The 16,886-nt window shown below is 39.2% G+C and overlaps 1 protein-coding gene across 1 annotated transcript in view; it reads left to right on the top strand.

Annotated features, from left to right (window-relative positions):
* Window positions 1-15,655, top strand: part of LOC147174420 (protein crumbs homolog 2-like) — a 49,337-nt gene extending 33,682 nt beyond the window's left edge. Inside the window, exons 8-14 of the mRNA XM_086076621.1 lie at window positions 1,746-2,699; window positions 3,802-4,343; window positions 4,634-4,799; window positions 5,607-6,468; window positions 8,157-8,273; window positions 8,691-8,817; window positions 8,889-15,655. Of these exons, the coding sequence (XP_085932747.1) occupies window positions 1,746-2,699; window positions 3,802-4,343; window positions 4,634-4,799; window positions 5,607-6,468; window positions 8,157-8,273; window positions 8,691-8,817; window positions 8,889-9,110 (2,990 nt within the window). The 3' untranslated portion in view covers window positions 9,111-15,655. The remainder of the gene's footprint in view (window positions 1-1,745; window positions 2,700-3,801; window positions 4,344-4,633; window positions 4,800-5,606; window positions 6,469-8,156; window positions 8,274-8,690; window positions 8,818-8,888) is intronic.
* Window positions 15,656-16,886: the final 1,231 nt, after the last annotated feature.

Here is a 16,886-nt window from a genome sequence, read left to right as displayed (position 1 = left end):
AATGCACTTTGCACACACCAATCTCATGTCTTGGAACCCAGCGAGTCTTTTTGCATCCACAATACCAAGCATGTGTGCGTTTCCACCGCCCTATAGCAATGAGGGGATCACCACTTCAATTGGTCGGGAGTCGGCTACGTTCCAGCCCATATTAGCTCAAACACACCGACCCAATTTTACCTGTCTAGGAAAAAACGGAAAAAACAACAACCTTCACCCATGCACAGAGTGAGACTGCACTTTCCGCTAGACTTGCACTGTGCACAAAAGTATGTCAGTATGTTTATGCAGTAATTCTTGACGCCAACTGGCTGTTACATTGCAACCTCATCTAAATGTGTGGCTCAAGTTGGAAAGTTTTAACGAGTGAATCAGTAAAGACGCCAGTTTTCACATTCGGCCAGCACAAATGCATGCATATCCGTACATTTACATAGATTTTTTTGGGGAGACCAGTATGATTAATTAATTAATGTATTTATTCATTTATTTATGTATTTATTTATTTACCAGTGTGCAATCGACCAATATTATCTTGGCAATCGACCACTGCTTTATAATCAACATTGGGCAAGTGCTCCTACATCTTTTCTAATATAATACAATGTGTGTGTGTGTGCGTGGGGGTGTGCGTGTGCGTGTGTGTGGCTTATTTTTTATTTCTGTTGGCTTGACTGGATGGCCATGGTTGCATGTAGCCATCGGCCTGCAGTGCCACCTACAGGTTGGTTTCAGAAACACCTGCCACCACCCGGCACCCACAGGCCAGTGCAGGGATCAGGAATGCATTCCTCTTGTCAAATACTGACAGGAGCCAGCTGGAGGCTGGAGGCTGGAGGCTTATTACTTCACTCGGGATGGGCTGTAGACAGTCAGCAGCACAGGGTGTGAGGGAGGGAGGGACAGCGGGATGGAGGAGGGGAAAAAAAGAAAAGGTGGGCAGGGCTGCCCTGTAATCACTCCTATCTGCTTGCATGAAACATAGTGGAGGGGTAAAGACACTTGTGCTTTTTTAGCTTAAGGAGTAAAAAGACACTGTGTGCCACTTGTGCCATCCAGCAGTGTCAGAGTGTGGGTGTGTTGGCGTAAACTCATTGGAACATGAGAGTAAGGAGGTTACTGCTGCTGCTCTGTTTCTGCTGTGGGCTATGGCGGCTGACAGGTACAGCATGGTACAGCACTTTTTAATATGTATTTTTATAGCCATAAAAATGTGCTTATATTGGAAGAAATAGCCTTGACATACAGTAATACAAAGAGCTAAATACATGTTTTTAAATGTGTTAATGCTTTGCTCCTGTGCATTCTAGAGTTTGTGAGGCTACAATATTCCAAAAGTAACCAACCAGCACGCACTATAATAATGGTATGACAGTCAAAGCCGCAAAGTCCAAAAGTCAATGTCTTTTCATAAAATTAGTGTGGTTAGGAATATTGTAAATTGAATTGACCTAATATAACTTCCTCTCCCAGCTTCCTCATCTGCCAAATGAAAAAATAACGCAATGCGTCAATCAAATCTGCTTAGAAGGCTGCATGCAGGCAAGCTTGTCTCTGCACCTAATTAAGGAAGTCGGATCAGCCACTTTCCAGCACAGTGGCCGATGCTGTTTGATTATCAACATGCGTAATATGATTGAATTAATTGATGATATATGGCAATGCCGACTGCTATCATGATGACAGATCGGTGTTTTAGTATAAATGACTAAAATTGTGTGTGTATGTGGTTTTATTTCATGCAGGTGTGCATTGTGAAATGGATATTGATGAGTGTGACAGCAATCCCTGCCAGAATGGTGCCACATGTCAAGATGCTGCCAACGCTTATATATGCCATTGTCCTGAAGCAGAACCTGGCAGGGAGCCATTGGGCGGGCGCAACTGTGATGTTCTCCTGGTTGGCTGTCAGCAGCACCAATGTCAACATGACGGCATCTGCATGCCTCTGCTGACAGCGTATGGCGAGCATAGCTACACGTGCCTCTGTGGGCCAGGCTGGACGGGAGAACTCTGCAACACCTCCACCACCTTTTCCTTCAACTCTGAGGGCTACGTCCACATGCAGCTGCCTGTTTCTAAAAACAGAGCAAGACAAGGTACTGATGACTACAGCTATGGACTCCATATTCAGCTCAGATTCAGGAGCACTTTGCCTGACATGCTTTTGTACCATCGCGGTACCATGGAACACTTCATCTCCCTGGAGTTAGTGCGGGGTTCACTCCGGGCCAGGTTAAAATCGGGCCGATTGCTACAGGTCATTTATCCAGGTCCAGTCAATGACGGCGAATGGTACCAAGTGTCTGTGACTATGGACGAGCGACTGATTATGGTTGTAGAGGGACCCGGCTGTGAGGAAGGATGTCAAGTGAAAAATCAAGTGTACAACCATCTGATCTTCTTCCAGTCAAATTCTTTTCAACAGCTGTATGTAGGAGGAGCACCAAAGGAATATTTGACACTCACGTTAAGTGGGAGGAGCTTCATTGGCTGCATGGAAGAGCTTCGAGTTGACTATAAATTGTTGCTGCCTCAGGATCTCATGAGAGAGGAGAACATAGGTTTGGAATTGGGATGTGTCAAAGAAGATTTGTGCCATGACGACCCTTGCAAGCAGTTTGGGTTTTGCGTGGACATGTGGGTTGTGGCCAAATGTCAGTGTCACCGGCCTTACTTTGGAGAAACATGTGAAAAAGGTGAGATTTCATACAAGAGTGAGTTTATACTGCTTTTTAAAGGGACATTCAATGATCCCGGGCGCCATCTAGTGGTGAACTAATAATTCATTCATTTAAAAAAAAAAAACTGTTTATGTATAGCAGGGTTCACCAATTCCGGTCCTCGAGGTCTGGAGTCCTGCAGGTTTGAGATGTTTCTGCCCACTAGCACACCTGATTCATATAATCAGCTCATCAGCATGCCTGATGACAATCCTGATCTTTAGTAGCAGGTGTGTTGGTAGGCAGAAACATCTAAAACCTGTAGGACTCCGGACTTCGAGGACCGAAATTGGTGAACCCTGATGTATAGTATGCAAATAAATGTTTATTTATTTATTTATATAACTGTAGGTCTAGTAATCACAAATTTTATTACGTGGCTGTATTCTCACCTTACTACAGTAGTGCTGCCATGTTTCGCCGCTATCTTCCTGTTACAGATGTCCACCAAAGGACAACGTCGTCAATGTAGTGAGCCCTGGTGGTTCTTGCATCGAGTGTCGGACCCAATGGGTCAATCGCCGCTTATACCTTCCACAGCTGGCGCCTGGAGGTGGTCGTCACTAACTCCTGTGATTCTGGCCCGTCTCTTGTCACTTTCTGCTTTGCTCTCGCAAACTTACAAATATAATTTTTTACTAGCTCCTCCCACTAGCCGCTCTTGTCAGCCACTCCAGCCTATGGCTCTGGCTAATTCCGGCTCGCTTGGTCTTTCGGCGTTGCTCGCCGGGCTTCACAACTGCTGCCAAGTCGCCGTCACTCGCCGAGATGCTCGTTTGCTCATGCAAAATAAAAATTGGTGGTAGGCTTGCGAAATGTGGTCTCTCTGAGCCACCGTAGTGCGCGTGCTCCTGCGTGCTTCTAAAGCTATTCTTTAACCACTAGATGGCGCCAAAGAGTGCATCTTTAAGCTGTCTGAAACTATCTGTTGAGATTGCTGTTGTAATACAACTTCAGGCAGTTTAGTTCCCATTCAGTTCCTAAAACAGACAAACCACCGTTTTACTCCTTCCTAAACAGCAGCTATTATAGTAGCATTATACTGTTTAATGAATCTGTGTAAACATTGTCTTCGTAGAGTACCCATCGTGGACCTTTGGTTATGAGAACACAACAAGCTACGCTGCCTTCAACATCACAGAAACCCATGGAGAAAATTTCACCATCTCCTTTATTATGCGCTCTTTGAAAAAAAATGGCCTTCTTCTGCAATTTCGCCGAGAGGAAAGGTCCTACCTGACAATCTACCTGAAGGAAGCTACAGTTGCCATCTACAGTCCTTACACCACACTCTTGTCGGAGGCTAAGTTTGTCACAGATGGAAAAAATAAATTGGTGACGATAAAAGTCAACTATGGCCATGTTTTCTTCCCCATAGCGGGAAACCATCGTGCCATAGGGAATGTGAGCATTGAGGAAGGGGATGTTGTGTATGTTGGAGGACTCCCTGTTGGTGAAAATGTGAATAACTGGGGTGGAAAATTTAAGGGCTGCCTACAAGACATTCGACTGGATGACAAGCATTTGTCCATCGTGGACCATAAAGAAGAGGTGGAGATGTATCAGGCAACTGCACAGAAGAATGTTCTGCCAGGATGTCAAAGTGACAATTCATGCAAGGTACTGTGTAAAAACTACACATTAATCCTTACAAAGCAGTTTTAATGCAAAACGCCCCACTGGTGCTTTTATTTCCAAGCTGAGGAAAGTGTATTGCAATGTTTCCGTGCACTCTTGACAGTTGGGCTGTGCTTCAACCTAACTGACATTGATCTCGTTGTGAATCCCTTTGATCTGTTTGTTAACTCCTAATCTTCTCTGCTGCTCGTTCTGAACCTCTGCAGTCATCTTGGGTTAGAGCTTTCACAAGTGTGAATCTAATCCATGCACCTGTGTTTGTCTGTACACAGAATGAGCCCTGTGTCAATGGCGGAAAGTGTCAGATCACCTGGAATGATTTCAAGTGTGACTGTCCCATTAACTTCTCAGGACGACTGTGCGAGAAACGTTTGTGGTGTGTCGAAAACCCTTGCTTTGAAGGAGGGCAGTGTGTCGACCTATGGGATGGTTATGAGTGTGAGTCATTTTTGTCACTAGCTTTGTTCAAGATAAAAGGGTTATTTGACATTTAAGGGTATGGATAACCTACCAATTGGATACCATCCAAGGATAGAAATTCAAGTACACAGTAAATTTGACTTTATTTAGAGTGGAACCAAATAGACTCAGTTTAAAGTAATATTTATACTTGGAATAGAGTAAAATAAAGTACTGAAAAATAAATAAAAGTCACTCAAGGATTGAGGAACGAACTCACGATCTTTAGCCACACTACCACCTGAGCTATGCCGCGCCTACTGTTTGCTTATATCCAAGAGACCTTGGTCTCGTCTTACAAAGATTCCAGTTGGCATGAGCGATATACTAACCCACAGCAGGAGTTGCATGGCTCAGGGAGTAGATTGGCTGGCTCCCAAACTGAAGTTCGTGAATTTTATTAAAAAAAAAAAAATTCAATTATTTATTTTACTCTCTTTCAAGTGTAAATATTACTCTAAAACTGAGTCTATTTGGTCCCACTCTAAATAGAGTCAAATGTACTCTACAGAATTCATTGTGTAGAGTTTTTTTGTTGTTGTTTTTTTGTCATTCAGGTGAAAGTCATTCTGCAATGACTAGAGTCTCAATACAATTGGTGTCAGTATAAAAACAATAACTAGTGGTCAATGATACCAGAATGGGAAAAATACATTAGAAAATAGCTATGCTATAAAGGGCCCAATACTTTACTGAATACTTTACTGTCTAAAATTGCTATTCTCCACTCAAAGTCAAGTCAATTATTTCATAGGATCTAAAACTCATTATCTTTGCTTCCCACAGGTTTGACTGAAGCCATTTTCCAGGACAATGCTCTCGAGTATTTTGCCAACAGCTCCCTGTTGAGCTCAGTAACAAACATCACGATGGACATTAGAACACGAGACGACAATGGTATCTTGTTGCGGGCCGAGAACCGAGCTGAGGTGTTCTGTTTGGGCCTCCTTAATTCCACACTTCTGGTCAAAATGGACACTGGGACAAGTACAGACCTGCTAGCCTTTACCAGTGAAAGGGCCATCGCAGATGGAGCGTGGCATCGCATCCAGTTGGTCATGATTGACCCTGCGCAGTCAGTGTCCCGATGGCGTCTCACTGTGGATGGGCAGACAGCGGGTTCTAGCCTTGGAGTTGGTGGCAACCTTAACTTCCTTAATGATACCCAAATTTGGCTGGCAGAGAAATATTCTGGATGTTTAGGAGAAGTGCGAGTCGGTGGAATCTACCTGCCAATATTCAGTTTACCAGATGCCCCTCAGACAAGTCATTTCTCCAGACTGAGTGGACATGAGCCTACCTTGGGATGCAAGGGTGCCCCAGTTTGTGACCCTCAGCCGTGTTCCAACGAGGGTGTGTGCCAGGACCATTTTAACGAGTTTAACTGCAGCTGCATACCAGGATGGGAGGGAGAACTATGTGAGGCCGAGATAAATGAATGCTCCTCTGGACCCTGTGTCTATGGGACATGTAAAGATCTTCTGGCAGACTACCAATGTGACTGTGTGCCTGGATATATAGGAAGAAACTGTCAGGAAGAAGTGGATAACTGTTTGGAGTTCAGCTGCTTGAATGAGGGGACTTGCGTGGAAACAAAGGTTACTCATACCTGTGTATGTCCTCCTGGATACGTGGGAAAACGCTGTCAGTAAGTTGATCATCTTTATATCATTTTAGAGCATGTTAGACTGTGATAGCATATCAGACTTTTTAAATCCTTTTTACTGTCATCAATCATTTTGGACCTCATTTATCATTATAATTTATAGCATTAAATGGCTTATTATGCTTGGTCGTTAGCTACTGTTTTAGCTTAATTGTTACCAAGTAACTTGGGCAGAGTACTAAACCAATAGAGTTTTCCCTTCTAAAAATCCAGCTCAATTAAGATAGTGCTACACAAATGTTGATCATAATAGTTGTTTTATTTTATTTTAACTTTTCTGCTTGTGTCCCAAGGCATACCATTGTCTTTTACCAAATGGTAACATTGTCCAACATGAAGTATTGGCATGCAGACAAATTCCTTTGGAAACTTAATTTCATATGTACAAACAATCAAAAACTATGAAAGCTTTAAAATCGAGTATGCTCTGTTCTGGGGTGTTGGTTGTAGGCATGTAACGATATAAAAAAATTACGATATGATATCATAATATGAAGCTCACATTACGATAATTATCACAATATTGTGGGGAGGTTGGCACTATTAAAAAAAGGTCACAGTATTGTAAAAAAAAAAAAAAGAGGTCATACAAAAATAAAAGCACAATATTGTACTTTTGTAAATAACAATACATATAAATAACCTACAATCTCTAATAACACTTAATATTGGGGCACTTAATTGCTAATGCACGCACACATTGAGTTCCTCCACATATTGACTCGGTTCACAAACATTACGCTCCCCTTCATGTGACAATTAGCCTGGATTTTAAACACAGAAGGGCCAAAACATCCCTTATGAAAATTAAACTGCACTAAAAACTAGCCAAAATATAACTAGTACTAAGTAAGTACTAAAACTGCAGAAATGCAAATCAACCTGCCTTTTTTTTTTTAATCAGATGTGCTGCTTTTAAAATGGTGACATGACAATGACAATATTATGATTATTTAATTATTTAATATCACAATATCACAATTTTGTCATTATCATTGCATCCCTTGCTGGTTTATTCATAAATTACATAGAAAATAACTCATGATAACTGAATTCCAGTCAATAGGGTCAAAACAACATCATCTAGGAAGTTAAAAATTAATCTGTGTGACCTCTGCATAGTGGCACACAGCAACTTGTATTATTAATATCCATGCCTATTAATTTATTTGTAAATATCAGATGCGTATGTAGCCCCTTCAGACCCAAATTTTTTTCTGCTGTGCATTTTTTTTTTTTTGCTGATTTTGACTCTTTTCCTACATAATAACAACATGGATTATTTAATTAATTTATTTTTATTTATTTTTATTTTTTTTTTTTTTTGGGGGGGGGGCATCTCATGTTTTTAGTTGTTATTGTGGACGCCAGGATAATATGGCTGTAATGTGTTGTAAACTTTTAAGATTATAAGCAACATTTTTAACATGAACATTGTGCAAATCAACTTGCGATTGTGATTGGTTAGTTAAGATCCAATCATGAACAAGAAGTGTTGACATCATCCAAATTATGTGTTTTATTGGTTTAGAGACGCGAACATGTCATGTCCAGTGCAAGCATCTATGGGTCTGAAGAGGATACAATAACAATACGTCAGGAAGCATCAAGCTTTGAAGTCACCATTCAGTGTGGTGCAGACATTTGCATTCTATTTCTGTGCCCAACAGGCGGCGATTCCCTCCAGTGGCATGTGATGCCAAAACAGAGTGCCTTAATGGAGGGGTTTGCATTGGGGGGGATACTGGTGGCAACTGCACTTGCAAGCCAGGTTACGCTGGCACCAGGTGAGAGTCTCACACATATTCACGCAATAACCTGCTTCGTTGATCTCTCTGAACTGAACTGTATTCTTGTAGAAAGTCCCCACTGCAATCATTTATATTTATTTATATCCTTTTTATATAGCCTAGCCTTTTGCAGTGAAAATCTGATTGTAGGCAAAAATGTAAAAATGGTAGCTACTACTACAGTATTTTTTTTTAAGCCAGGGGAGTTTCAAGGACACATTAGATAGAGTTTGCATAATTGAGGTTAAAATCTCTATTTTTTTTCTCAGCACACAAAAAAAAATCTCTCCAAACATGCTGTTGAGAGAGGCTTAGATAGTCTCATCATGTCAGGTCAGGAGAGTGTTTGTGAGAGCTGCTGGTGAAGGTATGTGTCACTTGATGTTGTATTAAAGCCCTGCTGATGTCTTTCAGGTGTGAGACAGAAATAGACGAATGTGAGTCCAATCCTTGTCTAAATGGGGCCTCCTGTCTAGACAGACTCAACCACTTCCAGTGTGTATGTGTGCCAGGCTATAGTGGCACACTGTGTGAAAGCAACGTAAGTCTTGATATATATTCATATTTATAAATCTGGATATTAAAAAAAAGTATTCTCATGTCCTCTTGTAGAAAAAGGAGCAAAAGGAGAGGATCCCTTGGCTGGTGGTCACCATCCCCCTCACCACATTATGTGTATTACTCGCCATCCTAGTGATCTTTTTCCTCATTATGACGGCCCGGAAGAAGCGCCAGTCAGAGGGCACCTACAGCCCCAGCTCACAGGAGGTGGCTGGAGCCAGGTTGGAGATGGGCAGCGTCCTCAAAGTGCCCCCTGAGGAGAGGCTAATCTGAGACTTGCAGCCTCGTATTAGAGGTTGTGTGGAACTGTAGTAGAAAGCAAAATACCGATGCTCTGAAAGACCTTGCCCTGCCGCTCGCCCCCACAAAAAAAAATACAATAAATCAGGGGAGTGTCTCATGGATCTAAATATCTGATGCTCTACCTTGGAAAAACTACTGATGTTTAAGATCTGGATAAGGTAAAAGCCGATCAGAAGAGAGAACATGACAAAGACGTGTTTGCAAAGATGTGAAAAGTCGCAAAGACAATCTCAATGAATGAATTGGACTCCGATTTTGGACACAATTAATAAGTGGTTTCATCACCAAGGAAGAAAATGCCCTGCATGTCAAAGAGAGTAAATTAATTGCTTCGAAATATATATATATTTTTTTCAGCATTTGGTTCAAAACATGTGTCCTGACCAACCCGATCACAAGTGGATAATTATCATTAGTTATTTATTACACAACATCCATAGTCCATGGTATGTTGTTCACAATGTTACATACATACATACTAAGTATACATATATGAAACTACAGGTAATAACTTTAATAGGTTTAAATTGAGATTGTAGACTACCTTTTGTCACTAGCGTTTACATTATTAAAGTTGGCCCAGTCTACTCTTTAAATTGTCCGTAACAAAAGAACATTAACAACTTCAATTGTGATTAATTGTGGATGAATATTAATGACATTTTTTTTTGTACTTTAATAGTATCCCACATGGTAAATTTCGTAGAGTAAATGTGATTCCAAAAACAATATATTTGGTCCCAGTCTACACAGAGTAAACTTTACACTTGGAAGAGAGCAAAACAAAAATAAATAAGTTTTCTTTGATCCTTCCTCGGGTCTCCTGACAACTTCACGACTAGCTGAATTCTGAAGTATTCAGCTTACGTGAACGGTATGGGATATTTAATAGGTTTTAGGTGAATTAATGAGTACACACTCGCACGCACGCACACATGCACACACACACCCGCTCATGCACATACTCACGCACATACAAAAAAAAAAAAGATTAAATGGGTAAAATTAGCGAATGAACAATACTGAGCTCTCTCTCTCTCTCTCTCTCTCTCTCTCTCTCTCTCAAAAAAAATAAATAAATAAATAAATAAATAAATAATAAAAAAACACTCAAGGGTTGAGAATGATCCCACAACCTTGAGCATGGAAAATAGCCACTCTACCACTTGAACTATGCCACGTTAACTATTTGTTAACATATTGCTGGTGTGTCCAAAAAGAGACCAACAATGATGGGTCTCAGAGGTACAAGGTATTTCCAGTGACACACATTAGGAATGGCATAGCTCAGCGGGTAGATTTGCTGTCTCCCAACCTCAAGCTTCTGCGATCTGACCTTTCTCAACCCTTGAGTGATTTTTTTTTAATACTCTCTGTCAAGTGTAAAGTTTAGTCTGTTTAGAGTCAGACCAATTACAATCTTTTTTAGAGTAAAATTTACTGTAAGAAATGTACTGTGCATGAAGACATTTTAGTATTGAACACCAGATATTGATACTGTATGTAAAATGATCTCAAGCATCTTTAATATTATTTTGATGCTACACTGGTTTAAACAAACACTAATGTACAACCTATAAGATGTTTGGCCTAAATTACTACATATTACGTTACATTAATGCTATGATTGTAAAGAGACAAACAAGTTGCAGATGAAAGATCAGTATTATTGAATATGGATTACATTTTTTGTCTCAGAGGTCAGATCACATTTGAAGTTGAAGGTTAAATTGGTATACTATTTTTTATTTTTTTTAGTAAGCACTAAAATTACACTTTATTGCTTCTATGAAGCTCAATTGTTGCTACTCTGTAAATAGAAAAATGCATTTTCACATGATTTCGTGCGACTTGGCGTTTTCTACCCCTATACCTTTAGTGTGTGACATTAAAAAAAAATTATATTTAGAAAACTGATATGTAATTTTTTAAAGCACAAGTTTGAATATATTCCAATTGAGATCGGATGACTCAGGATGCATAATTATGCCAGGTCTGAACATGCTAAATGTTTGAACTACGACTTAAGTGACACTGGATTTTCCTTTGGTGTTTGTCCACTTTACATGGGATTAATGTATTTGTATGAGCAGTGAGCAAAAGACCAATATGCACGAAAATCAAGGATGTGTAGGTTTAGCGGTTATCACAGCCAAAAATACATTTCCTTGTTCCAACCAATGTATGGTTCCTTTTTACATGATATGGTGTGACAAAATGAGAAGACTGAAAGGCGCTTAACCAGGCATAACGTTGACCATTTTCACAGTACAACAATTCAATACATGAGCTATATCAAATAGTATCCCTATACACAGCAACACATTTTACATGATTACTTGACATTTGGTAGTGTCAATCAAAACTGTGCGTCATTAACTTTGTTCAGCCAGATTATTTAATATAGTTTTTGTAATCAATGTCATTTGCAAGTAGTCTTAATGTTGTGGCTGGTCAGAAACAGATTGCCTGCCTCAAAATAGCCCCATTATTCTACATGAATAGAAGACATGATGCACATTGCTTTTCATAATTCAAAACAGTTTACAGGTGTCTGTGACGTGTGAGTCAAAATACCCCAAGTATGAAGAATTAAGTGCCCCCTTTTAGACTGAGGGGCAGCTCTGTCTCATGCAAATGAGCCACTGCTCACCCAATGGTATTGAATCGTTTACTTGGAACTTTTCAATGTCTCTTTGTTTGTTTGTTTGTTATGCATTATGCTCAATGAGAACACACATTTGTTTTTGTTGCATGTAGATTAGAGGTTCCCCTTCCACTGATTTCTTATTTTTATTGTGCAAATATGCCACATCCAACAGAAACGTCTGTCAAACTAAAAAAAAAAAAACTTGGTGTGAACTTATCCTCTGAATGACATAGATAAGTGGGGGAGACCGGGGCTAGTTGTATCATGGTTAAGTTGTCACATTGCAATTTACTTCTCCACCAGAGGGGGAAAAAAAAAATTGGAATACTAGTTTTCTTTGTATAAATGGTCAGGGGTTGTGTACTGTCTGAGAAGAGAATAGCACATTGTCAGCTGATATGAGTGCCAGTTTTCTGTTTTGCACAACCCAAAGTAAAATAATTCAACTTTATATATTTTGAAACATGTGTCATACATAGACAAATTCTTGCAGCAAATCAATTGCTGGAGGAGAGATTCGGGCTTCTAGTCATGCCTCAGTCACTGATCTATTTTAAACTAACTTTAAACAAGAGCAAGTATTAGCCAACATGGTAGTTTGGGGCAACTTGTCTGAGTCATTTTGGGGTTTGTTGTCACATATGCAAAGAATGGGCCAATGAAAATTGCACCCATGGCAACTCGGTTTATGTATGCCAGAATTGTTCTTTAGATGAGTCTGAAGAGTGAGGAAATTGTCAGGTTTTGTTTCATTGTTTAAAAATTTATTTTCCAGTTGTTGGAACTACATTATGCCCACATGTCAGGACTGGTTTAAGTTTCACGATGAACCATCTATCCATTAACTGAAATGCTTTATTTTTTTAAAAATTTAATTAAATCTCAAATTTCCAGTTTAAGGGAGGGAAAACAGGCATTGAGGCTGAGAGCTATGACCTACATGCCAGCAGTTCCTTGGGACTTTAATCTATTTTGTAACATTTTATATTAAAGTTTGTTCAATGACGACTATATGGTACATTTTCCAGATCAATGATAAACGATTTATCTGGTTGTAAAAACAAACAACAAAATGGAGAATAAGGATATTTTTGTCCTTGTTTTATTAGTTGCAAAATCCAGTGTGACATCTTACCCCAATATGGTGTGATAACTTACCCATTGGTGGGGCAACATGCCACATGTTCACTCCCTCTATTTGATGGTGTAGAACTCTGCACTGACACAAAGTATGAAAATGACATAAATACAAAAAATATACCTAAGACATGGGTCTTTCATATGGTATACATTTTGTTTATATATGATGTATTAATTCCAAGAAATAGATAAAAGTATAAAAAGTGATACAACTAGCCCCAGTCTCCCCTGCATATTGTCTGAAAAATCCCTTGTGCTTGACTTAAACCTCTAAATGATCCCTCAGAACACATTTAGCTGGTTTTAATTTTCTAACGTGTCTTAAAACTGGAATTTGTGAAGGAAGGTTTTGAATACACACACAATGACGCAACATATGTGTAAAGAACTGCTGTACCATGACTCCAGGGGGAGCCTTATGTGGTTATCAATAATTGATGTATGTACATATGCTATAAATGCTTTGTTAGTTTTTTTCCGCTTTGTGTTTGTGTGTGTGTGTTGTTTGTAATATGCAGCATTTCTTGTCTTTTCTAATTTTTGTAACATACACAAAGCCAGTGGTATTTAAAGGCACTGTCCGGAGTTTTGACCATTTCTGTTTGTAATCAAACCGTTTCTGTTTGTAAACAAACAATTCAAAACGGACCCCTCCTATGGTTTAATCCATACGAGCTCAACGTTTACGCCCCTTGCCTCTGATCGGCTGCATTCAGCCAAGCAAGCTGCGAGAGTGAGTGACGAGGTATCTTGCAAATGGTCACATAACTGATCCGAGACAGGAATAACAGTTTAAAACGACATTTGCCATGTAACGATGGTGAAATAATCAGGACAAGTGTGGAGCTAACAACAGTTTTCAAGAACAAAACAGCAGGCTCAACTACAAAACAAAAGCCAATAGCGCGCGTAGCTTCCCCAAAAAACAGTCTGTGATGCCTTCACGGCCCGTCCAGAGCGTCAGAAACTACCCAACCCGCAACCCACCCCCAAAGGTTGCTACAGCCTTTTGACTTAGCTTCACTTATTACCAGATGTATATATAAGGATATTAAAAAAAGTTCAACCCTCGTTCTATATTGCTGAGTTACTCTTGTCAATATGACTTAACCGAGCATGTCGCTAAATCAGCAAGCTAACATGGCACTTACCTGTCGAATAGCAAGCAGCCCAACTCTGCGTCGCTCTTCAGTCTAAGCCGCTCCTTCAGAGCTCGGAAGCGGGTAAATGCCAAGCCAAGATTTACTCTCGTTTTTGACCGTGCATTATCCGCTGCACGTTTTGTTGGGGTATACTTTATTTTTTTCACGCGAGTCACTCAACTCATCATCCCGTCTGCCTACAGAGACACGCCCCCCGCCATCCCCCGCTCTGTGATTGGCTGGAGAGTAAACAACTGTCTGTACACTGTGAGCGTCCCGCTGCTGGCAAAACAAACACAAAATGGCAAAATACAGGTTGTGTGGGGGGGAGGTTGAAGACAAAATCACCACCCTACATTAACAGAAGCCCAGAGGTGTAGATTGAGAAGGAGTTCATGTTTAAACATCTTGTTTTTAAGAAGTGTTTATTTTTGAGTCAAAACGTTGGACTGTGCCATTAATTGAAAGACTCATGACAGAGATCTAACATTGTCACATCTCACTGCCACAGTTCATTTATGAGAAAGAACACATTATCGTACATTTTCTTTTCTTTAGAGACTATTTTCTGGAAGTAATGACATTGGCATATACGCATCCTATACAAAGGTCAGTCCTGGCATTATTTACTTTTACAGTAAATAGTTGCAAATCCGTCTTTCCATAAAATCAGCATGGAGCATGGGTGCAAATCCCTTTAAGTCATTTCTGATGCAAAATTACTGAAAATTATGTTTGTTAGAAGACGGATGTAATTTTTCCAAGTGGTTGTTTGTGTTGGGTATTCTCACTAGCCCTCTTCATCCACCCAACTTTCCACTACATGAAGTGATCCACCATTGTACTTTTATCTCTACCATATACAATAACTTGTTTACTCCTCTTGACTTTAAGAAGGCATCATTGTTATGAAGGTATTGTGATTACATACTGTAGTTCCCTTGAAAAATGCCTAAAGTGACTGTGCAGGTCTGTCTTGTGTATAATGAAATGCAAGTTCCGCCTTCATGTTTTCAAAAATCCTGTGTTATTTTTTTCTGTGGTATTTATTCCTGTTCAACTAAAAAAAAAAATACAACTGCCTCATCCCATATACACATCAAGTTTAAGTCTGTTACCGTTGTAAAGTCAAACACTGTTCTACAAAATACAGGAACATGTAATTAGGTTATTAATGTACATTAACGTAGTGATGTCCCACTGGAGTCGTTTTGTCAGTGTTGCACAATGTATAGTGCAATTCAAATTTGGAAGTGTGAATCCAAAGTATGGTTTGTACCACTTGTAAATTTGTATTGCAAATTGTAAATTTCAGCACCACCTTAACTAAATGTGTCAAACTAATCGGAAAGATTTTACTTATGCTTTCATTTAGATCGACCATTTCAGAAGGTGGATAGCTCAATGTTTAAGGAAGGTACTGGCCACCAGAAATGGTCAATCCCAAAAATCGATAGTCACACATACCGTATGTATATTCGGAATTGTTGCTCTGTGTGACCAAAATGAAATGTATGTTTACAACACATTGATGAAGGAATAATAAAAAATAGTGATTGCCATTTGTGGTTGCAATACCAATATTGACAGAACTTCTTCTTCTTCTGCAACAAAATCTGAATTTCAAAAGAAAATTTTACAATGTCCCACTTTTTTTAACAGTTCATTTTGAGTTGATGGATTGAACAAAACAAGAGATAACTGATAAAGAAGAAAAAAAAGGTTTTATCTTTACTTTTTTTTTTTAATGGGTGTTTCTTGTTTGAATATCAGCCAATTGTAGTATAGGACGACACAACTGGCAAAAACGTTTTGTTCTGAACAACAGTCTCAGTTAATTTACAATTAAATTAACTTTTGTCAAGTTTCCCAGGTTACAGGCTGAATTGTTCGGAAGATTTATTTATTTATTTATGTATTTATTTATTTTCTCTTTAAATCCATTAGACAAGTAAATATTGTTTTATGTGCAATCTGCACATAAAACAATATTTACTTGTCTAATGTCCATTGTTTTTGCTATTCTGCTATTATCGGTTGTAGAATTATTCTGATTAGTAGTAAGTTTTTTTTGTGGCAGCAGATACTGTGTAGGCCTATAGTAGTATTTATAGAATTCTATGTTGAGGGGTAGACAAGAGAAAAAAAATACACATTGGAAAGAGAATAAGTCCAATATTAATTTACTTTGGAATGCCCCTTTTCAGGATTTTGATCAACAGAATATGACCAGTTTGATCAATAAAACATTAACACAGCAATTGGTCCACAAGAGAAAAAGACGGTATACTCTGGCAAAGATAACTGATACATTTTCTATTTCTGCATAAACCTGCAATATTTCTGCATACAAATATCATTAACAGTGATGTTTACTATGGAGGTAAATATGGTGCAAAACTAACTTGTAAAAAAAAAAGTGAAAATGTAGAAAAAAGTCGTGATTTGTGTAAAAACTCAACACACCAATGAGGTTGAGCTTTAGCCCGCCCAAATCCTCCAGAGCCCGCCCTCTTCTTCTACGAGTACAAATCACGGCGCTCTACAAGTACGAATCAGTTTTGCACCTTTTGTAGCGAGATATATGGTGCAAAACTCACGGACAGCAGCAGAAAAACCACTTGTGACTCCTAGTGGCGACTTCTTTGACTACAAGTTGTCATTTCTACAGATACAAATTTACACTTTTTGTACAGGTACAAATCATGACTTTTACAGGTACAAATTTGTTTTTACACGTACACATTTTTTTTTACACATACACATTTTTTTTTACAGGTAAAAATCACGACTTTTACAGATACAAATTTAGAC

The sequence above is a fragment of the Leptonotus elevatus genome, chromosome 5, assembly GCF_054856555.1.
Source record: "Leptonotus elevatus isolate MCC_2025b chromosome 5, RoL_Lele_1.0, whole genome shotgun sequence".
Taxonomy (NCBI): Eukaryota; Metazoa; Chordata; class Actinopteri; order Syngnathiformes; family Syngnathidae; genus Leptonotus; species Leptonotus elevatus.
The sequence above is the reverse complement of the archived record's forward strand: the minus strand, read 5'-3'. Positions and strand labels throughout refer to the sequence as shown.